The 25,773-nt window shown below is 48.2% G+C and overlaps 1 protein-coding gene across 1 annotated transcript in view; it reads left to right on the top strand.

Annotated features, from left to right (window-relative positions):
• LOC119965337 (solute carrier family 22 member 5-like) overlaps window positions 1-25,773 on the top strand; it is a 169,799-nt gene that overhangs the window by 116,261 nt on the left and 27,765 nt on the right. The window contains exons 7-8 of the mRNA XM_038795962.1: window positions 11,150-11,364; window positions 24,337-24,519. Coding sequence (XP_038651890.1) covers window positions 11,150-11,364; window positions 24,337-24,519 — 398 coding nt within the window. The remainder of the gene's footprint in view (window positions 1-11,149; window positions 11,365-24,336; window positions 24,520-25,773) is intronic.

The raw sequence follows: 25,773 nt of genomic DNA, 5'->3' as shown, positions 1-25,773 counted from the left end.
CCCTCTCCCCCCCACTTCTCCCTCTCTCCCCCCTCCCACTTCTCCCTCTCCACCCCACTTCTCCCTCTCCCCTCCCACTTCTTCCTCTCCCCTCCCACTTCTACATCTTCCCTCCCACTTCTCCCTCTATCTCCCCCACTCCGACTTCTCCCTCTCTCTCCCCCCAACTTCACCCTCTCCCCCCCCACTTCTCCCTCTCCCCCCCACTTCTCCCTCTCCCCCCACTTCTCCCTCTCCCCCCCCACTTCTCCTTCTCCCTCGCCCCCCCACTTCTCCCTCTCCCCCCAATTCTCCCTCTCCCCCCACTTCTCCCTCTCCCCCCTCACTTCTCCCTCTCGCCCCCACTTCTCCCTCTCCCCCCCACTTCTCTCTCTCCCCCCCACTTCTCCCTCTCCCCCCCACTTCTCCCTCACCCCTCCCCAATTCTCCCTCTCCCCCTCACTGCTCCCTCTCCCCCCCACTTCTCCCTCTCCCCCCCACTTCTCCCTCTCCCCCCCACTTCTCCCTCTCACCCCCACTTCTCCCTCTCCCCCCACTTCTCCCTCTCCCCTCCCACTTCTCCCCCTCCCCCACTTCTCCCTCTCCCCCCCACATCACCCTCTCTCTCCCCCCCCACTTCTCCCTCTCCCCCTCCCACTTCTCTCCCTCTCCCCTCCCACTTCTCCCTCTCCCCCCTCCCACTTCTCCCTCTGCACCCTCCCACTTCTCCCTCTCCCCCCCCCACTTCTCCCTCTCCCCCCTCCCACTTCTCCCTCTCCTCTTCCACTTCTCCCTCTCCCCTCCCACTTCTTCCTCTCCCCCTCCCACTTCTCCCTCCCCGCTCCCACTTCTCCCTCTCCCCCCTCCCACTTCTCCCTCTCTCTCCCCCTCTCCGACTTCTCCTTCTCTCTCCCCCCCCACTTCTCCCTCTCCCCCCACTTCCCCTTCTCTCCCCCCCACTTCTCCCTCTCCCCCCCCCACTTCTCCTTCTCCCCCCCCTCCCACTTCTCCCTCCCCCCTCCCACTTTGCCCTCTCCCTCTCACTTCTCCCACTCCCCCTCCCACTTCTCCCTCTCCCCACTCCCCTTCTCCCTCTCTCCCCCTCTCCGACTTCTCCTCTCCTCCCTCTCCCCTCCCCTTCTCCCCCCACTTCGCCCTCTCCCCCCACTTCTCCTCCCTCTCCTCCCCACTTCTCCCTCTCTCCCCCCACTTCTCCCTCTCTCCCCCCCACAACCCGCTCTCCCCCCACTTCCCCTCTCTCTCCCCCCCACTTCTCCCTCTCCCCTCCACTACTCCCTCTCCCCCCCCTTCACCCTCTCTCTCTCCCCCCCACTTCGCCCTCTCCCCCCCACTTCTCCCTCTCCCCCCACTTCTCCCTCTCCCCCCCACTTCTCTCCCTCTCTCCCCCCCCACAACCCCTCTCCCCCCCACTTCACCCCTCTCCTCCCACCCCACTTCTCCCTCTCCCCTCCACTACTCCCTCCCCCCCCACTTCACCCTCTCTCTCCCACCCCACTTCTCCCCTCTCCACCCCCACTTCTCCCTCTCCCCCCTCATTGCTCCCTCTCCCCCCCACTTCTCCCTCTCCCCCCCACTTCTCCCTCTCCCCCCACTTCTCCCTCTCCCCCCCCACTTCTCTCTCTCCCCCCCCCACTTCTCCCTCCCCCCACTTCTCCCTCTGCCCCCCCACTTCTCCCTCTCACCCCCACTTCTCCCTCTCCCCCTCCCACTTCCCCTCCCCCCACTTCTCCCTCTCCCCCTCCCACTTCTCCCTCTCCCCTCCCACTTCTCCCTCTCCCCCCTCCCACTTCTCCCTCTGCCCCCTCCCACTTCTCCCTCTCCCCTCCCACTTCTCCCTCTCCCCCCTCTAACTTCTCCCTCTCCCCCCTCCCACTTCTCCCTCTCCCCCCTCCCACTTCTCCCTCTCTCTCCCCCTCTCCGACTTCTCCCTCCCTCTCCCCCCCACTTCTCCCTCTCCCCCCCCACTTCTCCCTCTCCCCCCCCACTTCTCCCTCTCCCACACTTCTCCATCTCTCCCCCCCACTTCTCCCTCTCCCCCCACTTCTCCCTCTCCCCCACTTCTCCCTCTCCCCTTCCCTTCTGCCTCTCATCCCCCCCCACTTCTCCCTCTCTCTCCCCACCTCTCTCCCCCCCTTAGCCCTCTCGTTCCCCCCACTTCGTCCCTCGTCCCCCCTCCCACTTCTCGCCCTCTCCCCCCTCCCACTTCTCCCTCATCCTCCCCTCCCACTTCCTCCCTCTCCCCCCTCCCCGTCTCCTTCTCCCCCCCACTTCTCTCTCCCCTCCACCCATCCTCCTTCTCCCTCTCCCCCTCCCACTTCTCACTCATCCCCATCCCACTTCGCCCTCTCCCCCCCTCTCCCGCCCCTCCCACTTCTCCCTCCCCCCCTCCAATTCTCCCGCTCTCTCCCCCCCCCCACTTCGCCCTCTCCCCCTCCCACTTCTCCCTCTCTCCCCCCACTTCTCCCTCTCTCACCCCTCCCACTTCTCCCTCTCCCCCCTCCCTCATCTCCCTCTCCCCCCCACTTCTCCCTCTCCACCCCTCCCACTTCTAACTCTCCACTCTCCCCCCTCCCCCCCCACCCCACTTCTCCCTCTCCCCCCCCCTTCTCCCTCTCCCCCCCACATCTCCCTCTCCCACCCACTTCACCCTCTCTCTCCCCCCACTTCTCCCTCTCCCCACCCCACTTGTCCCTCTCCCCCCACTTCACCCTCTCTCTCCCACCCCACTTCTCCCTCTCCCCCCCACTTCACCCTCTCCCCCCCACTTCTCTCTCCCCCCCACTTCTCCCTCTCTCTCCCCCCCACAACTCGCTCTCCCCCCACTTCACCCTCTGTCTCCCACCCCACTTCACCCTCTCCCCCCCCACTTCACCCTCTCTCTCCCCCCCACTTCTCCATCTCCCCCTCCCACTTCTCCCTCTCCCCTCCCACTTCTCCCTCTCCCCCCTCCCACTTCTCCCTCTCCCCCCTCCCACTTCTCCCTCTCCCCTCCCACTTCTCCCTCGCCCCCTCCCACTTCTCCCTCCCCCCTCTCACTTCTCCCTCTCCCCCCTCCCACTTCTCCCTCTCTCCTCCCCCTCTCCGCTTCTCCCTCTCCCCCCCACTGTCTCCCTCTCTCCCCCCCACTTCTCCCTCCTCTCCCCCCCACTTCCCCCTCTCCCCCCCACTTCTCCCTCTCTCCCCCTCCCACTTCTCCCTCTCCCCCCACTTCTCCCTCTCCCTCCCACTTCTCCCTCTCCCCTCCCACTTCTCCCTCTCCACCCCACTTCTCCCTCCCCCTCCCACTTCTCCCTCCCCCCTCCACTTCTCCCTCTCCCCTCCCACTTCTCCTCTCCCCTCCCACTTCTCCCTCTCCCCTCCCACTTCTCCCTCTCCCCCACCCACTTCTCCCTCTCTCTCCCCCTCTCTCCGACTTCTCCCTCTCTCTCCCCCCCCACTTCACCCTCTCCCCCCCACTTCTCCCTCTCCCCCCCACTTCTCCCTCTCTCCCCCCCTTCTCCCTCTCTCTCCCCCCCACAACTCGCTCCCCCCCCCACTTCACCCTCTCTCTCCCACCCCACTTCTCCCTCTCCCCCCCACTTCTCCCTCTCCCCCCCACTTCTCCCTCTCCCCCCACTTCACCCTCTCTCTCCCACCCCACTTCTCCCTCTCCCCCCCCACTTCTCCCTCTCCCCCCCTCCGACTTCTCCCTCTCCCTCCTCCCCACTACTCGCTCTCCCCCCCCACTTCTCCCTCTCCCCCCACTTCTCCCTCTCCACCCCCCACTTCTCCCTCTACCCCCCACTTCTCCCTCTCCCCCCACTGCTCGCTCTCCCCCCACTTCTCCCTCTCCACCCCACGTCTCCCTGTCCACCCCCCCACTTCTCCCTCTCTCTCCCCCCCCCCACTACTCGCTCTCCCCCCACACTTCTCCCTCTCCCACCCCCCCAATTCTCCCTCTCCCCCCCCCCCCACCCCCCCCCACTTCTCCCTCTTCCCCCCCACCCTCCCACTGGCCGCTGCGTTCTCGGGGATGCCTTCCCCAGTTGGCGGAGACTCCGGGACGGTCCGCTCACGTCCTCACTCCTCGTCAGCCAGCACGACTGTCTGGCGACTTTAAAAAGCAGGTGTGGACGACAACGGCGTGACCTTGTGTCACGACGTCGGGACTTTGGCCCATCCGGGCCGGAGAATAGCGGGGATGCCGGAGAATCGCCATTTTGTCTGCATCGTGCGATTCTCCGTGTTTTTGCGCGCGAAACACGATGACAAAAGTTTGGCCGGTTGGGAGAATAGCGGGAGCGCGTCTTACCGGCGTCGCGGGAAAAAACGGCGCGGCACGCTATTCTCCCAACCGGCATGACATTGGAGAATCGCGCCCAATGCCCTTGAAGATGTTATCTGGATCAATAACATTCTGAGGTTGAGACATAACATGACGCTTGATGCTCAGCGGTGTTTTTCTGTTTTGCCTGAACATAGAACCTTGTTCAGCTTGAACGAAGTATGATCTTGGTGTGATTTATCTTCGAATTTTAGCTGTGTGTAGCCATCCACCATCAGGATTTTAAATACTTATGAAGTCACCGTCTTTTAATTTAGGAAGAGGTTTTGTTTGTTTGTCATAGTCCCCTTTTTGCTTCTGTTTTCTTGATCTGATATGGTTGTGTATCTTTTTGATGATCTAGCTGGAATGGTTATCTCAGGTAATGTAGTGCGAATTCTTCTACCCATTAGCATCTGAACAGGTGATAATCCAGATGACAGTGGTGTTGCTCTGAATGTCAACAACGCTAAGTATAGGTTTTTATTATCATTGATTGCTTTATGGAACAAATTCTTGAATATTCCCACGCCCTTCTCTGTTTTGCCATCTGATTGAGGATAGCATGGGCTTGATGTGATGTGATTGAAGTTGTACTTATCTGTAAACTGTGCCAACTCCCAGCTTGAGAAACAAAGGACATTGTCAGAGACAACGTGTAAAGGTATCCCATGGCATGCAGAAATGGATTTTGCTGCACGTATGACAGACCTTGCTGTCGAATCATTCAGCATCATCATCTCGCGATAGTTGGAGTAATAATCTATGGTGACTAGATAGTCACGACCTTTAAAGTAAAACAAATCTATACCAACGTTGATCCATGAAATGGTGATGAGTCCAGTTTCCTCCATACTTTCTCTGCGCTGCACAGGCTGATGCATCTTGCAGATTTTGCATTTTATACATATCAATCAGCATCTCTGTTTATTGACAAGGCCTTTGACAAGGTGCCGCATAGGAGACTGTCAAATAAGTTAAGGGTAAGATCCTGGCATGGATAGAGGATTGGCTGACTGGCAGAAGGCAGAAGTGGGGAAAAAGAGGTCTTTTTCAGGATGATAGGCGGTGGATGACTAGTGGTGTACCTCAGAGTTCGGTGTTGGGACCACAACTTTTCACAATATACATTAATGATCTGGAGGAAGGAACTGAAGGCACTGTTTCTAAGTTTGCAGATGATACAAAGATCTATAGAAGGGCAGGTAGTATTGAGGAAGCAGGCGGGCTGCAGAAGGACTTGGACAGACTGGGAAAGTGGGAAAAGAAGTGCCACATGGAATACAATGTGGAAAAGTGTGAGGTTATGCACTTTGGAAGGTGAAATGGAGGCGTAGACTATTTTCTAAATGGGAAGATGCATGGGAAATCAGGAGTGCAAAGAGACTTGGGAGCCCTTGTTCACGATTCTCTTAAAGTAAACGTGCAGGTTCAGTCAGCAGTTAGGAAGGCAAATGCAATGTTAGCATTCATTTCGAGAGGGCTAGAATACAAGACCAGGGATGTACTTCTGAGGTTATATAAGACTCTGGTCAGACCCCATTTGGAGTATTGTGAGCAGTTTTGGGCCCCACATCAAAGGAAGGATGTGCTGGCCTTGGAAAGGGTCCAGAGAAGGTTCACAAGAATGATCCCTGGAATGAAGAGCTTGTCGTATGAGGAACTGTTGAGGACTCTGGGTCTGTACTTGTTGGAATTTAGAAGGATGAGGGGGGATCTTATTGAAATGTACAGGATACTGCATGGCCTGGATAAAGTGGACGTGGAGAGGATGTTTCCACTTATAGGAAAAACTAGAAGCAGACGACACAATCTCAGACTAAAGAGATGATCCTTTAAAACAGAGATGAGGAGGAATTTCTTCAGCCATAGGGTGCTGAATCTGTGGAACTCTTTGCCGCAGAGGGCTGTGGAGACCAAATTACTGAGTGTCTTTAAGACAAAGATAGATAGGTTTTTGATTAATAAGGAGATCAGGGGTTATGGGGTGAAGGCAGGAGAATGGGGATGAGAAAAATATCAGCCATGATTGAAAGGCGGAGCAGACTCGATGGGCCGTGTGGCCTAATTCTGCTCCTATGCCTTATGGTCTTATGATTCCAGGACAATATATTGTTTGTCTAGCCCATCTACAACACTTGTGTATGCCCTGATGACCCTCATGAATCTGTTGCAGAATTCCTTGATGGAGACTTGCAGGAATCACTATCCTATCTCCCTCGAGTAGGAAACCATCTATTGCGGTAAGATAATCTTTTATACTTCAAAAGGCAGGGCGACATCCATTGGGCCATCCTTTTTTGAGGTATTTCATCACCATCCGGAGCATCAAATCCTTTTCTGTTTCGGCTTTGATGATTTGTAGTTTTCGGTCAGACATTGGAAGTATCTCGGCAATGAACGAGTCTTGAGCATCCACTATTTGTACTATCTCTATATCTGATGTTTCAGTATCAGTCGCAGCTCTGGATAAGGTATCCTCAACAAATAAGTCTTCCCTTGGCTCTCCATGTTGGTCAGCCAAAGTCTTGGTTGAGTGAACCCTTTCAACTGGATTTAATTTTTCATAAGCATCCACCCCAATTAGCGATGACTTATCATCTTCCACTATCTCAAAATCGATTGGCATTTCGATGTCACCATTTCTAACAACGAGACGGCAAGGTCCTCTTGTGACTATTGTGTTACCATTATAATCAGTCATCCGACAAGTAGATTTCTTTATTAGCAGTGTCCTATAAACATGTTTTAAATTCTTTTTTGTGATAATATTTGCGTGTGCTCCTGGTACATCTTTTCCATTTATTTCTAATAATACAGTCCACTCTTTAATTATCTGTGAAAGCTGTTATCGCGATCCATTCATCCATTAATCCTAGTGACTGTTTCAATCATGAAAGTATCCTTTAGAGTGTACAGTGAGAAATCCTCTCTATTAGTCAAAATATTAGACCTTTTTAGTTCACTCTGAACACTTTGGATCCTTTGAAGTCATTATAGGACTTTTAAATTTGGCTACTGGAGAAGCCGTTAAGGAACAACAGTGTGCTGCAAAGTACAAAGAGCAAAGAAAAGTACAGCAAAGGAATAGGCCCTTCGGCCTTCCAAGCCTGTGCAAACCATGCTGCCCGTTTAAACTAAATTCTTCTGCACTACCTGGGTCCGTATCCCTCTATTCCCATCATATTCATGTATTTGTCAAGATGCCCCTTAAATGTCACGATTGTTCCTGCTTCCACCACCTCCTCCGGCAGCGAGTTCCAGGCACCCACTACCCTCTGTATAAAAAAAACTTGCCTCGTACAATCTAAACCTTGCCACTCGCACCTTAAACCTATGCCCCCTAGTAATTGACCCCCTGTGAAAAAGCCTCTGACTATCCACCCTGTCTATGCCCCTCATAATTTTGTAAACCTCTATCAGATCACCCCTCAAACCAAGTTTATTCAACTGCTCCTCATAGCTAATGCCCTCCATATCAGGCAACATCCTGGTAAATCTCTTCTGCACCCTCTCTAAAGCCTCCACATCCTTCTGGTAGTGTGGCAACCAGAATTGAACACTATGCTCCAAGTATGGCCTAACTAAGGTTCGATACACTGCAACATGACTTGCCAATTTTTATACTCAATGCCCCGGCCAATGAAGGCACGCATGCCGTATGCCTTCTTGACTACCTTCTCCACCTGTATTGCCCGTTTCAGTGACCTGTGGACTGTACACCTAGATCTCTCTGACTTTCAATACTCTTGAGGGTTCTACCATTCACTGTATATTCCCTACCTGCATTAGACCTTCCAAAATGCATTACCTCACATTTGTCCAGATTAAACTCCATCTGCCATCTCTCTGCCCAAGTCGCCAAACGATCTAAATCCTGCTGTGTCCTCTGACAGTCCTCATCGCTATCCGCAATTCCACCAACCTTTGTGTCGCCTGCAAACTTACTAATCAGACCAGTTACATTTTCCTCTAGATCATTTATATATACTACGAACAGCAAAGGTCCCAGCACTGATCCCTGCGGAACACCACTAGTCACAGCCCTCCAATTAGAAAAGCACCCTTCCATTGCTACTCTCTGCCTTCTATGACCTAGCCAGTTCTGTATCCATCTTGGCAGCTCACCCCTGATCCCGTGTGACTTTACATTTTGTACCAGTCTACCATGAGGGATCTAGTTAAAGGCCTTACTGAAGTCCGTATAGACAACATCCACTGCCCTACCTGCATCAATCATCTTTGTGACCTCTTCGAAAAACTGTATCAAGTTAGTGAGACACGACCTCCCCTTCAAAAAACCATGCTTCCAAATGGGAGTAGATCCTGTCTTGAAGAATTCTCTCCAGTAATTTCTCTACCACTGACGTAAGGCTCACCGGCCTGTAGCTCCCTAGATTATCCTTACTACCCTTCTTAAACAAAGGAACAACATTGGCTATTCTCCAGTCCTCTGGGACATCACCTGAAGACAGTGAGGATCCAAAGATTTGTGTCAAGGCCTCAGCAATTTCCTCTCTAGCCTCCTTCAGTACTCTGGGGTAGATCCCATCAGGCCCTGGGGACTTTTCTACCTTAATATTTTTCAAGACGCCCAACACCTCGTCTTTTAGGATCTCAATGTGACCCAGGCTATCTACACACCCTTCTCCAGACTCAACATCCACCAATTCCTTCTCTTTGGTGAATACTGATGCAAAGTATTCATTTAGTCCCTCGCCCATTTCCTCTGGCTCCACACATAGATTCCCTTGCCTATCCTTCAGTGGGCCAACCCTTTCCCTGGCTACCCTCTTGCTTTTTATGTACGTGTTGAAAGCCTTGGGCCTTTCCTTAATCCTATTTGCCAATGACCTTTCGTAACCCCTTCTAGCCCTCCTGACTCCTTGCTTAAGTTCCTTCCTACGTTCCTTATATTCCACACAGGCTTTGTCTGTTTCCAGCCTTCTAGCCCTGACAAATGCCTCCTTTTTCCTTTTTGACGAGGTCTACAATATCTCTCATTAACCAAGGTTCCCGAAATTTGCCATATTTATCCTTCTTCCGCACAGGAACATGCCGGTCCTGAATTCCTTTCAACTGACAGTTGAAAGCTTCCCACATGTCAGATGTTGATTTACCCTCAAACATCCGCCCCCAATCTAGGTTCTTCAGTTCCTGCCTAATATTGTTATAATTAGCCTTCCCCCAATTTCGCACATTCACCCTCGGACCACTCTTATCCTTGTCCACCAACACTTTAAAACTTACTTGTGGTCACTGTTCCGGAAATGCTCCCCTCCTGAAACTTCTACCACCTGGCCGGGCTCATTCCCCAATACCAGGTCCAGTACAGCCCCTTTCCTAGTTGGACTATCTACATATTGTTTCAAGAAGCCCTCCTGGATGCTCCTTACAAACTCTACCCCATCTCAGCCACTAGCACTAAGTGAGTCCCAGTCAAAGTGATAGAACTTGCAACAATTTTAACATTATTTGCCTTTTGCTGGACATTTCTTTTTACTGTCGCCATAACCACAGCGCTTGCACGTCCTCACGCTCATGCTATCACTCACAAAATGCCCGCCAGCCATTGTACACAGTTTTCTTTGCTGCGACTCAATATTAATGGCGTCAGCCACCTTTCCCGAATTCACGCTCTTTTCGTTTGCCATAAACTCCGCATATTCAGATGATGGCTTTGCACATATTGATCATGTATTCTAGTGGTAAAACCAGTCATCTTAGCATTTTTTAATGCGTTCGTCATTTATCCCAAATACAACTTGATCACGTAACATTGAATCGGAAGCTGTGGAAAAGTTACAGGACTGCACTCTTAACTTCAAAGATGCTATGAAAGAATCTACCGACTCACTTCCCTCTTAGGTGCAGCCTTTTTCTGAACATGTGGTGCTCATTGGTCTCATTCTCCTGCTTCTTGCAGTGTCTATATATATTTTGTTTTATCCTCATCAGCAGTAAATTCAAAGGAATTATAAAGCTCAAATTTAATAGGAGTGCTATTTTTCTCTGATCGGAAGCATTTTCTAGCTGTTAAAAGAATGTCCAGTTTTGACATAGTTTACTGTTTGTCCTGAAGTGGTCAGACTTCTTGAGACTCTCCATTTTACGATTTGCCTTTGGTGTAGATTTTCTGATTGTTACAGCATCTTGTTTGTTTTCTTCATTCTTCTTATGCTAACTTATCTAATGTAACTGCTTCATTCTTGTAGAAATAAACTCCTGTTACCATGTGGTAATCTTTGTGTTGCTAAATTCAGGATGGTTAATGTAGTGTTCACAAAGACCACAAAATACCTTGAACTTGAACAAAAATATAAATTTATTAACATTGCTAATTTCTTCTAAATAATACACAGTTGATAAACGACACTCATCTACAACTAATCTCTATACTGTTATAAACTATGATCTGCTCTTACTCACACTATCTTTACTTCAGTCCGTCTCTAGTTAATTCCTGCACTACCCTCTCCCATGATGCTTTGCATCAACACCTTATATACTTGTAACTTTAGCTCCCTCTTGTGGCTGTTCGTAGATATTTCATTAATCCTTGCAAGTCTTATACTTATGATAATACGACACAAACATATTCCAATAAAGATGCTACTGTTTCCCAAAGGGGATGGGGCACATTTCGAAGATTAGTTCCTGCAGGAAATGTTCCTGTTCAATTTCTAATATTTAACATGAATGGAGAGCAGGTCAAATACCTGTCCCCTTGGTGTGAAATGATAGGTAGAACAGGGACCACACATCAGCAGGGAAGAAAATCAAAATGGGACGGAAGAGGAATGTTTAGAAATATTTCCACAAATGACTTTTCCCTCTTTGTTGCAGGATGATTCTAACAGTTCAATACTTTGGTCTGTCTTTGAACACAACCAATCTCCATGGTGATGACTACTTGAACTGTTTCATCTCTGCTGCCGTCGAAGTTCCGGCCTATGTAGCAGCTTGGCTTTTTCTCCGAAGGTTCTCCCGAAGGTTCAGCCTTTCAGGCTCACTTCTTCTTGGTGGACTTGCCCTTTTCTTCATTCAGCCCATACCTTCAAGTACGTTTTTACAATGCAGTTACAAATTATCATTACTTATCTGTCGTTAAAAGTTTTTAAGCAGCATTTTTTGATAAATTGAAATGTACAAATAGTGTCGCCTTTCAGAAACCTTAGCATTCTGGCACACTCTTGACAAACTGAAAACTGATCACAACTTCGCTGAAGTTAGTTGTGTTATAAGGATGGGATGCTGAGAGGAGAACAGTGAGGGAGGGAAAATTGATGGTTCCCAAGTCAGTCTTGTATTCCTCATACCTAACTTCACATTCGCACTGGTCAAAGAGCTGAATTGTTCAGCCACCTTTTCACCTCTTGTTATACAAAATTACACATCGGTGTAAAAATCTGGATGGTCCATCACTGGAGGTGCTCCCACCAGAATCCCACAAAACCACCATACCCCCCACACACCTCACCCGCCCCATATAAGATGTACTGAAAGATCCCTCAGTCCAAAGATGTGCAGGTTCGGTGGATTGATCATGCTAAATTACCCCTTAGGGTGGGGTTGCAGGAATATCACAGGGAATTGGGCCTCGGTAGGATGGGCTTTCGAAGGGTCGGTGCAGACTTGAACGGCTGATTTCCCTCCTTCTGCACTGTAGGGATTCTATTAGATTCTATGGGATAGGTTCCCACACACTGAATACACGGGAATTTCCCAGGAAGTTTGGACTTATGAACGGCAATTATCCTGCATCTGGAACTCTCTGAACCTTACGTTAAAGTTGGAGGCTTCAAATTGTTCTGACTTAATTATCAGAATAGTTTCCCAGAAAACGTTAGATGTTTAAAACCAGTTGAGAAGGGGAACACTACCCTCCACATTTTTGAGAAGGCTTGGGTTAGATGTCTGGGCAAGAAATGTGGAAATTCGATGTAAGGTGAGTAAATCAAAACAGAATGACAATCTGACTAACTGTCACTCCTTGGAAGATTCAGTCTTAATCCTTACCTTTTGGCAAAGAACCATGTGGTGATACGGCTGAAATCCCGCTTTATTTTCTTGCCCCAAGTTGGCTGTTCCATGAGTTTGTCCTTTCTCACTAAGACTGTTTCTCTTCAAAACTACCATCATTAGAGTACCTTCCTCAAAATATCCACAATCAAACTTCAACTCAATTCTCAGCTAATCTTGCCTAATTCCTCCCTACTCAATGTAGAGATGTCCAGCAATTCTTTGTTTAAATTCCGCCAATCAGGTTTTCGACCTTGCACAGTGCTGTCTTCACTAAAGTTATGACCAACGTTCACTGTGAATGCGACCATCATGTACAATCATTCCTAATCCTCGTCAATCTCGATGCAGCCTTTGACAGTGTCAATACTATCTCCTCGAACACCTATCACCTGTCAGTCAGAAGGATATTGGTCAAAATTATTTGAATTGTCACATTAGGACACAGCTAAATGTGTACACATTTTTTGAAAAAAATCATTTTTGTTTATTTCCGATTTCAAGTATCAGCAGCGTATCATCATGATTGGGATCACTGGCTACATTTTATGCTGTGGGACATACTTACCAACAGACAACAATGATTATCTTTGTTCAATGATCTCCTCCAGCCATGATCATCACCTTTCTTTTCTGCGGAGGGTTTTTTGTAACTCCCATCTCCCTTTGAACTGTTTCCCATCATACCCTTTCCTGCAACTGCGAGGTGACAATTTTGCTGCAAAGAGCTTTTATTTTCTCGCTTTCTGACAGGCCTTATCACATTTTTCTGAATAATTGGATGTTGATGTCCTTTCCATCAGTACTGGGAGACAGCTACTTTTGACACAACATATTCTTTCCCTTTCTGAAGCTGTTGGATTTGAGGAACAATGCCATTAGCACACCTTAACATTCGCAAGTGTATTTCCAAAGGACAGAAACTTAACTGGACACGATACATGAATGCTGAGGCTGCAAGGGCAGGTCAAAGACTAAGAATTCTGTGGTGGGTATCTCGATTCTGACTCCCAAAACCGATTCCAATATCAACATGATATGTTGAGCAGCACGGTAGCATTGTGGATAGCACAATCGCTTCACAGCTCCAGGGTCCCAGGTTCGATTCCGGCTTGGGTCATTGTCTGTGCGGAGTCTGCACATCCTCCCCGTGTGGAGGATGTGGAGGATAGCTAATGTGGTCCCTTTGTTCAAGAAGGGGAGTAGAGATAACCCCGGTAACTATAGGCCGGTGAGCCTAACGTCTGTGGTGGGTAAAGTCTTGGAGAGGATTATAAAAGATACGATTTATAATCATCTAGATAGGAATAATATGATTAGGGATAGTCAGCATGGTTTTGTGAAGGGTAGGTCATGCCTCACAAACCTTATCGAGTTCTTTGAGAAGGTGACTGAACAGGTAGACGAGGGTAGAGCAGTTGATGTGGTGTATATGGATTTCAGTAAAGCGTTTGATAAGGTTCCCCACGGTCGGCTATTGCAGAAAATACGGAGGCTGGGGATTGAGGGTGATTTAGAGATGTGGATCAGAAATTGGCTAGTTGAAAGAAGACAGAGAGTGGTAGTTGATGGGAAATGTTCAGAATGGAGTTCAGTTACGAGTGGCGTACCACAAGGATCTGTTCTGGGGCCGTTGCTGTTTGTCATTTTTATAAATGACCTAGAGGAGGGCGCAGAAGGATGGGTGAGTAAATTTGCAGACGACACTAAAGTCGGTGGAGTTGTAGACAGTGCGGAAGGATGTTGCAGGTTACAGAGGGACATAGATAAGCTGCAGAGCTGGGCTGAGAGGTGGCAAATGGAGTTTAATGTGGAGAAGTGTGAGGTGATTCACTTTGGAAAGAATAACAGGAATGCGGAATATTTGGCTAATGGTAAAATTCTTGGTAGTGTGGATGAGCAGAGGGATCTCGGTGTCCATGTACATAGATCCCTGAAAGTTGCCACCCAGGTTGATAGGGCTGTGAAGAAGGCCTATGGTGTGTTGGCCTTTATTGGTAGAGGGATTGAGTTCCGGAGCCATGAGGTCATGTTGCAGTTGTACAAAACTCTAGTACGGCCGCATTTGGAGTAATGCGTACAGTTCTGGTCGCCTCATTATAGGAAGGACGTGGAAGCTTTGGAACGGGTGCAGAGGAGATTTACCAGGATGTTGCCTGGTATGGAGGGAAAATCTTATGAGGAAAGACTGATGGACTTGAGGTTGTTTTCGTTAGAGAGAAGAAGGTTAAGAGGTGACTTAATAGAGGCATACAAAATGATCAGAGGGTTAGATAGGGTGGACAGCGAGAGCCTTCTCCCGCGGATGGAGGTGGCTAGCACGAGGGGACATAGCCTTAAATTGAGGGGTAATAGATATAGGACAGAGGTCAGAGGTGGGTTTTTTACGCAAAGAGTGGTGAGGCCGTGGAATGCCCTACCTGCAACAGTAATGAACTCGCCAACATTGAGGGCATTTAAAAGTTTATTGGATAAGCATATGGATGATAAGGGCATAGTGTAGGTTAGATGGCCTTTAGTTTTTTTCCATGTCGGTGCAACATCGAGGGCCGAAGGGCCTGTACTGCGCTGTATCGTTCTATGTTCTATGTGTGTGCGTGGGTTTCCTCCGGGTGCTCCGGTTTCCTCCCACAGTCCAAAGATGTGCAGGTTAGGTGGATTGGCCATGATAAATTGCCCTTAGTGTCCAAAATTGCCCTTAGTGTTGGGTGGGGTTACTGGGTTATGGGGATAGGGTGGAGGTGTTAACCTTGGGTAGGGTGCTCTTTCCAGGAGCCGGTGCAGACTCGATGGGCCGAATGGCCTCCTTCTGCACTGTAAATTCTATGTCTATGTATGACACAAGTCAGGAGGGTGATGGAATACTTCACAGTTGCCTGGATAAATGCAGTACCAATTCATGAGGCTTAACAACATCACGATAAGGCAACACGTTTGGTGAGCACTTATTTATTGCCTTAAACATTTACTTCTTCCACCAGCAGCGCAAGGTGGAAGCATTCTTTGCCATCTACAAGTTGTATTTCAGCAACTTAAGCAGGCTCCTTCAACAGTACCTTGCAAGCCTGTGACTTTCACCATCTGAAAGTTTCCCTCCAAGTTGCACCATTCAACTTTGGGAGATACAGAAGAAAAAAAGCAGACTTGCATTTATATCTTCTTCATAGGCAGTCGCGTGGGGTTGAGGATGATTTGGCTCCACATTAAAAATGAGTTCTGAGGTGACTTGGGAGTCCAATACACGACCTGCAGTTTCTGTCACAGATGTGGCTGACAGAGGTTGGAGGAACAGACAGATGGGGTGTCTCGCGCTCCTTTCACCTTCAACTTGCTCTTGGCAATGAAACTTGAGATGTTAAGCTCCTTCTCGGACCACTTTGGGCGGTCTTTAGCCAGGGATTCCAGCTGTTGGTGTGGATGTTGCACTTTTTCAAGGCTGTTGTTAAAATGTTTCCTCTGCCCTCTTCGGGCTTGCTTGCTATGTCGAAGCTCTGAGTAGAACAATCATTTCAGGAATCCACTGTCAAGCATGCAGATGAAGTCAGCCAAGCAAAGGAACTGATCAAGCAGGATCAATGCTTCATTCGATGCTGGGGATGTTAGACCGAGTGAGAAAACTGATGTTCATGTAACTATCCTAAAAAAGCTCATGGTTTAGGCAGAAACATATTGGCAGGGACTGAAGATTAGCTAACTAACAAGATGGCCTAAATAGGTCTTTTTCTGGTTGGCAGGATGTGACGAGTAGTGTGGGATCAGTGCTGGGGCCTCAACATTTTACAAATTACTTGGATGAAGGGACTCAAGGTGTGGTTGCTAAACTTACTGACGACACAAAGATAGGTTGGAAAGTAAATTGTGATGGGGACGAAAGGAGGCTACAAAGAGAGCTTGAGAGGTTAAGTGAGTAGGAAAAGAACTGGCAAATGGAGTGTAATGTGGGAAAAAGTGAAATTGTCCATTTTATATATATATATAATCTAAATGGTGAGAGATTGCAAAGCTCTGAGGTGCAGAGGGATCTGGGTGTACTAGTACATGAATCATAAAGGCGAGAATACAAATACAGCAAGTCGTTCGGAAAGCTAATGGAATATTATTGTTTATTGTGAGGGGAATTGATGACAAAAGTAGGGAGGTTATACTTTAGTGGGCAACACGGTAGAACAATGGGTAACACTGTTGCTTCACAGCTCCAGGGTCCCAGGTCCCAGGTCCGATTCCCGGCTTGAGTCACTGTCTGTGCGGAATCTGCACGTTCTCCCAGTGTCTGCGTTGGTTTCCTCCGGGTGCTCCAGTTTCCTCCACAAATCCCGAAAGACGTGCTGTTTGGTGAATTGAACATTCTGAGTTCTCCCTCTGCTTATCCGAACAGGCGCTGGAATGTGGCGACTCGGGGCTTTTCACAGTAACTTCATTGCAGTTAATGTATGTCTACTTGTGACGATAAAGATTATTATTATAGTACTACAGGGCATTTCTGAGACTGTGGGTGCGTTCGAACCAAATGAAAACAGAGTCCATTCTGAGCAAGATTAGAGGGGCCGTTCCCGGTGCTTGGCAAGGCAGAAATGACACCACTATCTCATAGCACTTTGGGGTTTTTTTCGTGGCCAGGTGGGGAATACCCCGCAAACAGAGTTCCTCAGTGCAGGGGGTGATTGGGATGCCATTTAAATATGGTGCCCGATATTTAGACCTCCTGAAGCGGCCACTAGACTCCCCCAACTCACCTATAAAGGGGTCTTCAGGCCCGTCGCGCCCCAACTCACAGGGGCAGGGCACCCGCGCCCAATCCCCAGAACAGGCAAAATGCCAGTTTGGCATCATCAACTTGGCAGTCTAGTAGTGCCCTGCCTGTGCTACCAAGGCATTAGTAGCATCCAGGATGCCCAGGTGGCAGTGCCATGTGACAGTGCCAAAGTGCCGCCCTGTCCAGAGGACAACCATTCCACCGAGTGCCATTCCACCTGGCCCCTATTTGTGGGGACCTGTGCGAAACAACACTCAACTAGGGTCTGCAAGGCAAAAGGATTAGATCCCAAAGCTCTGAGTAGATTAGGCAAGTGCATATTAAGCTGACACTACCTGCTCTTTTTAATATGCCGATTTGTCAAATACAGATTTTGCCCACAATGGATGGGATCTAGATTGCGACGCTTTGTGAGATCCTGTTAGATCTCGCGAGGCATGATGAGCAGGAAAAATCCCCTGAGAGGCCTCCACGGGATTTACCGGGCGCAGCCGGTAGTTTTGCACTCCATCTGGAGTACCGTATACAGGGTTGGTCTGCTTATTTAAGGAAAGGTATAAATTAATTGGAAGTTGTTCAGAGAAAGTTTGCTAGATGAATAGCAGGAATGGGCAGGTTGACTACTGAGAAAAGATTGGAGAGGTTAGGTTTGTATCCATTAGAGTTTAGAAGAGTAAGAGATGGCTTGATCAAAACCTCTAAGGTCTTGAGGGATATTCACAGGGTGGATGTGGAGAGGATGTTTCCTATTGTCAGAGTATCTACAACTAGAAGTCAGTTTTTAAAAACAAGGAGTCACTGATTTAAGATGGAGCTGAGGAGATATTCTTTCTCTCAGAGGATCGTAAGTCTCTGGAACTCTCTTCCTTAAAAGGCAGTGGAAGCAGAATCTTTGAAAATTTTTAAGGCTGCTTGATAGATTCTTGATTAACAAGGGGGTGCTAGGTTATCAGGGTAGACAGGAATGTGGGTTCCCGTTACAATCAGATCATTCATGATCATATTGAATGACAGAACAGGCTTTAGGGGCCGAATGGCCTCCTCCTGCTCCAAATTCATATGTTTGTATTCTGCCAATTGATTTGCAGGATCTAGCGGAGGAAATGCTGGTGTTACTTCTCCAAGATTTTAAAGTGCCTGCTGTACATAGTCCACGTCTCTGAGCCGTATGGGAGGGTGGGCATGCCGGGTCTGAGGTCCTGTCCTTCAAACACTCTCTTCCTCAGTTGACCGAGGATTTCACTGGTACACTGAAGGCAGTGTTGAACCTCATCGTTGATGTCTGCCCTTTCTTGTTGACAATAGTTCTCAAAGTGTGGAAAGTGGACCAGGTTTTCCAAGGCCTCGTCATAGATTTTGCTAACTGGGGGGCAGCCCTGTGTGGTGAGGGCAGGTCGGTAGAGGATCTTTGTCTTACGGATGTTTAGTGTAAGTCCCATGCTCTTGTACTCCCCGGTGAAGGTGCTGACGGTGGTCTGAAGCTCGGTTTGCGGGTGTGTGAAGATGCAAGCGTCATCTGGATATTGTAGTACAATGATAGGGGATAGGATGACCTTTGATCTGGCCTCCATATGGTGGAGGTTGAACAGATTTCTGTTTGTTCTGAAGTTTAGCTCCGCTCGCTGAGGGTGAGATTGTGCATTGCAGCTAAAAGAGTGTCAGTGCAATGAAACAGCCTTCCTTGACCCTAGTTCAAACAGGAATTGGATCTGTGGTGGATACATTTATCAGGAACATGGCTTGCATGTCATCATGGAGTGGGCGGAGATGGTGACGAACCTTTGGGGGCAGGTGAAACAGAGGGGGGCATTCCATAACCCCTCATGATTGACAGTATTGAAGGCCTTTGTGAGGTCAAAGACAACCATGTGCATGGGTTGATGATGTTTCCTGCACTTCTCCAGTAGTTGGTATATGTCCGTTGTGGCCCTCAGTGGGCAGAATTCCCATTGGGTCTCTGGAAGGAGCTCTTCAGCCACAGGGAGAAGGTTATTAAGGAGGCATCTCACGATGACCTTCCCTAATGTCGACAGCAGGGAAATTTCTCTACTGCAGTCGAAGTTGTCACCTTTCTTAAAGGAGGTCACAATCCCAGTATCCCCAAGAGCTTCTGGCATCTTCTCCGCCTTCCAGATTAGGGAAATGAGCTCATGTGTTTTCGCCAAAATGCTTCATCGCTATGTTATAATGGCTCAGCGGAGATTCTGTCTGCTGCAGATTACCTGGTGTTGTTTAACTGTCAGATGGTCTTTTCTACCTAATGTCAGGTTGGGGTTGTGCTGAGATGGTGGTGGGGAGCATGGGATGAAGTCGAGGACACTAAAATTGCAGACAGATTCTCTGTTAAGGAGGTCTTCAAAGTACTTCTTTCAGCAGGAGTTGACTGCCTAGAACATAGAACATAGAACATAGAACGATACAGCGCAGTACAGGCCCTTCGGCCCTCGATGTTGCACCGACATGGAAAAAATCTAAAGGCCATCTAACCTACACTATGCCCTTATCATCCATATGCTTATCCAATAAATTTTTAAATGCCCTCAATGTTGGCGTGTTCACTACTGTTGCAGGTAGGGCATTCCACGGCCTCACCACTCTTTGCGTAAAAAACCCACCTCTGACCTCTGTCCTAGATCTATTACCCCTCAATTTAAGGCTATGTCCCCTCGTGCTAGCCACCTCCATCCGCGGGAGAAGGCTCTCGCTGTCCACCCTATCTAACCCTCTGATCATTTTGTATGCCTCTATTAAGTCACCTCTTAACCTTCTCTCTAACGAAAACAACCTCAAGTCCATCAGCCTTTCCTCATAAGATTTTCCCTCCATACCAGGCAACATCCTGGTAAATCTCCTCTGCACCCGTTCCAAAGCTTCCACGTCCTTCCTATAATGAGGCGACCAGAACTGTACGCAATACTCCAACTGCGGCCGTACTAGAGTTTTGTACAACTGCAACATGACCTCATGGCTCCGGAACTCAATCCCTCTACCAATAAAGGCCAACACACCATAGGCCTTCTTCACAACCCTATCAACCTGGGTGGCAACTTTCAGGGATATATGTACATGGACACCGAGATCCCTCTGCTCATCCACACTGCCAAGAATTTTACCATTAGCCAAATATTCCGCATTTCTGTTATTCTTTCCAAAGTGAATCACCTCACACTTCTCCACATTAAACTCCATTTGCCACCTCTCAGCCCAGCTCTGCAGCTTATCTATGTCCCTCTGTAACCTGCAACATCCTTCCGCACTGTCTACAACTCCACCGACTTTAGTGTCGTCTGCAAATTTACTCACCCATCCTTCTGCGCCCTCCTCTAGGTCATTTATAAAAATGACAAACAGCAACGGCCCCAGAACAGATCCTTGTGGTACGCCACTCGTAACTGAACTCCATTCTGAACATTTCCCATCAACTACCACTCTCTGTCTTCTTTCAACTAGCCAATTTCTGATCCACATCTCTAAATCACCCTCAATCCCCAGCCTCCGTATTTTCTGCAATAGCCGACCGTGGGGAACCTTATCAAACGCTTTACTGAAATCCATATACACCACATCAACTGCTCTACCCTCGTCTACCTGTTCAGTCACCTTCTCAAAGAACTCGATAAGGTTTGTGAGGCATGACCTACCCTTCACAAAACCATGCTGACTGTCCCTAATCATATTATTCCTATCTAGATGATTATAAATCGTATCTTTTATAATCCTCTCCAAGACTTTACCCACCACAGACGTTAGGCTCACCGGCCTATAGTTACCGGGGTTATCTCTACTCCCCTTCTTGATCAAAGGGACCACATTTGCTATCCTCCAGTCCTCTGGCACTATTCCTGTAGCCAATGATGACCTAAAAATCAAAGCCAAAGGCTCAGCAATCTCTTCCCTGGCTTCCCAGAGAATCCTAGGATAAATCCCATCCGGCCCCGGGGACTTATCTATTTTCACCTTGTCCAGAATTGCCAACACTTCTTCCCTACGCACCTCAATGCCATCTATTCTAATAGCCTGGGTCTCAGCATTCTCCTCCACAATATTATCTTTTTCTTGAGTGAATACTGACGAAAAGTATTCATTTAGTATCTCGCTTATCTCCTCAGCATCCACACACAACTTCCCACCACTGTCCTTGACTGGCCCTACTCTTACCCTAGTCATTCTTTTATTCCTGACATACCTATAGAAAGCTTTTGGGTTTTCCTTGATCCTACCTGCCAAAGACTTCTCATGTCCCCTCCTTGCTCGTCTCAGCTCTCTCTTTAGATCCTTCCTCGCTTCCTTGTAAATATCAAGCGCCCCAACTGAAACTTCACGCCTCATCTTCACATAGGCCTCCTTCTTCCTCTTAACAAGAGATTCCACTTCTTTGGTAAACCACGGTTCCCTCGCTCGACCCCTTCCTCCCTGCCTGACTGGTACGTACTTATCAAGAACATGCAATAGCTGTTCCTTGAACAAGCTCCACATATCCAGTGTGCCCAACCCTTGCAGCCTACTTCTCCAACCAACACATCCTAAGTCATGTCTAATGGCATCATAATTGCCCTTCCCCCAGCTATAACTCTTGCCCTGCGGGGTATACTTATCCCTTTCCATCACTAACGTAAAGGTCACCGAATTGTGGTCACTGTTTCCAAAGTGCTCACCTACCTCCAGATCTAACACCTGGCCTGGTTCATTACCCAAAACCAAATCCAATGTGGCCTCGCCTCTTGTTGGCCTGTCAACATATTGTGTCAGGAAACCCTCCTGCACACATTGTACAAAGAATGACCCATCTAATGTACTCGAACTATATCTTTTCCAGTCAATATTTGGAATGTTAAAGTCTCCCATAACAACTACCCTGTTACTTTCGCTCTTTTCCAGAATCATCTTCGCCATCCTTTCCTCTACATCCCTAGAACTATTAGGTGGCCTTTAGAAAACTCCCAACAGGGTGACCTCTCCTTTCCTGTTTCTAACCTCAGCCCATACTACCTCAGAAGAAGAGTCCCCATCTAGCATCCTTTCCGTTTTTGATGAGCACCTCTCCTTTATTGGCCAGCAGTGGGGTGGGCCCTGGGTGATTTGGGCGTAGGTGGTATTGATTGCGATAACGAAACCTTATGTTTCATGGTGTCAGCTAACTGCTGGATCTTCTGAACTTCATCCACCCTTTTTTATTTAGGGCACGGTGTTTTTGCTGCACTTCAAACTTCAGCTGTCTCTCGAGCTACTTTCTTGCTCTTGAGTTGGGATGCTCTTTCAGATTTAGGAAAGCCTTGCTCTTGCGACTTACCAGCTCCTGGATCTCCTGGCCATTCTCATCAAAGCTGTTGTGTTTCCTGGTTGAATGGCGAAGTGTCTCTTTTCAGGTGCTATTTATGGAGGTTTTGAGGGCAGACAAGATGCTGTGGACGTTCCAAGTCTCTGGGTTACCGGGAGTCATCAGGCTCTGGCTGAATATGGCTCATTATCTGGTCCTTTGTACCTGAGAGTTGATTTTTCTGCGGCATTGTTTCTGTTGCTGTCATTGTTTGGGCTACATTGATGTTAATTACAAAATGGATCAGACAATGGTCTGTCCAACAGTAATTGGCTCCTGTCATTGTAATGGGCCCCTTGCTAGGATGATGTCGTAGATCAGCAGTTGCCAGTGCTTGGAGCGAGGGTGTTGCAATCAGGCCTTGCACATGTCTCTCTACCTGCACAAGGTGTTGGTGATGACAAGGCCGTGTTTGATACATTTTATCACAAGCAGGGTGCCTTTGGTGTTGGATTTCTTGACCTCCGCTCTACCGATTACACCTTCCCAGAGGCCTGTCACCTTTCTAATTCTGTCATTGGAAGTTCCAAGAAAGATTAACTAGTTGGCTGTTGGCACTGAGGCCAAGGATTGTTTGAGGCAGAAGTTAAATTGCTGTTTGGACTGGTCTGTGGGTTCCAGTCTTTGGCTGTATGTGTTGAGGACTATAGCACACTGGTTCTGGATTAAGGTGAACCTAAGGGTCATGTGTCATTCATCCTGTAATGGAAGTGTCTAAAATGGGCAACTAGTTTAATTTTCAGGGTGGAGCCAATCCTGTGGAAGAAAGGACCTTATGGTTTTCCTTTCCAGAAGAAGGTATAACCACTGACATATTCTCTGAGTTGGCCTATAGAGGCTGGTTTAGCATACGGGGCTAAATTGCTGGCTTTTAAAGCAGACCAAGCAGGCCAGCAGCACGGTTCAATTCCCGCACCAGCCTCCCCGAACAGGCAACGGAATGTGGCGACTAGGGGCTTTTCACAGTAACTTCACTGAAGCCTACTTGTGACAATAAGCGATTTTCATTTTCATTTTCCTTCTACTGCCTGCTGGGTCTCATTTAAGGTGGCGATGTCAATGTTGAAAAGTCTGAGCTCCCGGGCAATGATAGTATGCCACTCTGACTGTCACTGTTGGGGTTGTCCATGAGGGTCCAAAGGTTCCAGGTCCAAAACTTCATTTTAAAGGGTAGATGATTACTGTGCATGAGTTATTTTAACATGCACACGAGCTACCACACAGGCTTGACAAAGCAAGGCCTTGAGAGCCCAAGATATCTGGAGACCAGTTTCTGCTACATGGGCATAGAAGATGCAAGCACGCATCCTCTCTCCTTCCCACAGGACCTCTCTCAATGGCATTTATATTGCATCTTTGAGAAACAACAGAAGCTTCAAACACCTTTATGGTTAACTAAGTACTTTTGTAATGTCGTCACTTTTGTAATGTTGGAAACGTGACGACCAATTTTCTGTCATTGGCACCCTCATCCATCTCTGATTATTGCACTGATATCCTGGCCAGCCCACAGTCCTCTACCCTTTGTAACTTTAGTCATTCAAAACTTTGTTGTTCATATGCTCACCCACATCAATGATCTATTACCCATCATCCCGTCTCCAGTGACCTGTATTTGCTGCCAATCTCTAATGCCTCAAATTAACATTTCCGTTCTTGATATTAGGTCCTTGCATCTTTCATCTTTCAGTATAGGATGTCATAAATTTGGAACATTTATTGGGAAATAGTGGACCCATACATTTTCATCCATTAATCGCAATGCATGGAGAGCACCATCATAAATTCTCAAAATATACCCCCAGCTGCTGAGGTTACATGTCTGAAGCGCGTATTTGGAAAGTCTGCCTGTGTTTTGATTGTAAGAGAAGATTATGCAGATATGTGTGTGTAAACAGATGCACCTTCCACAATATTCACTGTTACCTCTATATTTTCTAGATTTTTCTGCAATTTCCACCATTCTGGTGATGATTGGAAAATTAGGGATCGCAACTGCCTTTTGCATGGTTTATGTCTACACTGCTGAGCTGTACCCAACTGTAGTAAGAAACATGGGTCTCGGAGTGAATTCGATGGCTTCCAGGTTGGGCAGCATCATCTCACCTTATGTTTTTTTTCTTGGTAAGATAAATCATTTACCTTCTGCATGGAGAGGGCAGCACAGTGGCACAGTGGTTAGCACTGCTGCCGACAGAGCTGAGGACCCAGGTTAGATCCGGGCCCCGGGTCACTGTCCCTGTGGCGTTTGCACATTCTCCCCGTGTCTGCATGGGTCTCACCCCCACGACCAAATATGTGCAGGTTCGGTGGATTGGTCACGCTAAATTGCTGCTGAATTGGAAAAAAAAATTGGGCACTTTAAATTTAAAATAAACTTATGCATGGAGGTAGAATATAAGAACATTTCTTGTATTACCCTACTCCATACTATTCGTGTGCACTTGGTATGAATGAGGAGATGAATGATGCAATAAATAGAGGCAATAAATATGCAGGAGATACCTGACCAGCCTGTACGTCATCAGAGCCACATATCTCTCACCCGCCAACCACTGTTCTTTATCTGGCTGTCTGAGACAAAGGGTGGTGGTGTCTGAGTGAAATCGTTATCCCAATGAATGTCTCCGAAAACTGGTTGAAATTGTTGAAATGATGGGTGAAATTTTCAATTCCGGGGTAAGTCCATGGCCGGGGTGGGAACAGCGAGTGGTTCCCGTCAAAGAGGCTGGTGGGAATTCACTCTGCCTCAACAACAATGATCTAATTAATTATTCAGTCAGGGGTTTCTGGAAGCTTTGCAAAGCAGGGCCGGCTTTGATGGAGAATATCGATGTCCTGGAAGGCCCTGAAGTTAGAAGATCCATGTCATAGATGCCGTGTCCCTTGTGGAGTACAGGCTTCCCCGCTAAGGGGGCAGGGGAAGCTGAATTAACATTGTAAATAAGGTTGGCCAGTTCGGCACCAACCTGTTCAGACCTGGTTGAGTACTACCGGGAGTGGTGTACGATGGGCCTTGTAACTAAAGCTTTGTTTCTTTTGATACAACTTGCAGTGGGCTCCCCATGTCTTTATAAAACTGGCAATGAGGATTAAACTGGTCTGCTGTCTGCTCTGTGGCCCTGGCGCTTGACCCACCTCCCTGCATTCATGGATCACCATGTCCCTGTTCGGGAGACTGAATGCGTTTGATGCCGGAATCGAGGATTGGACTCAATATCAAGAGCGCATGCGCTATCTTTCCTGCAAATAATATTGTGGAAATTGAGCGGCAGTCTGTGATCCTGCTGACCGCTTGTGGTGTGGCGCCTATACATCTGGGGTCATTCGTAACCTGGCTTACCTGATGGCACCTGATACCTACATCTTCGACCAGCC

Source organism: Scyliorhinus canicula, chromosome 4 (genome assembly GCF_902713615.1).
Source record: "Scyliorhinus canicula chromosome 4, sScyCan1.1, whole genome shotgun sequence".
NCBI lineage: Eukaryota > Metazoa > Chordata > Chondrichthyes > Carcharhiniformes > Scyliorhinidae > Scyliorhinus > Scyliorhinus canicula.
The sequence above is the reverse complement of the archived record's forward strand: the minus strand, read 5'-3'. Positions and strand labels throughout refer to the sequence as shown.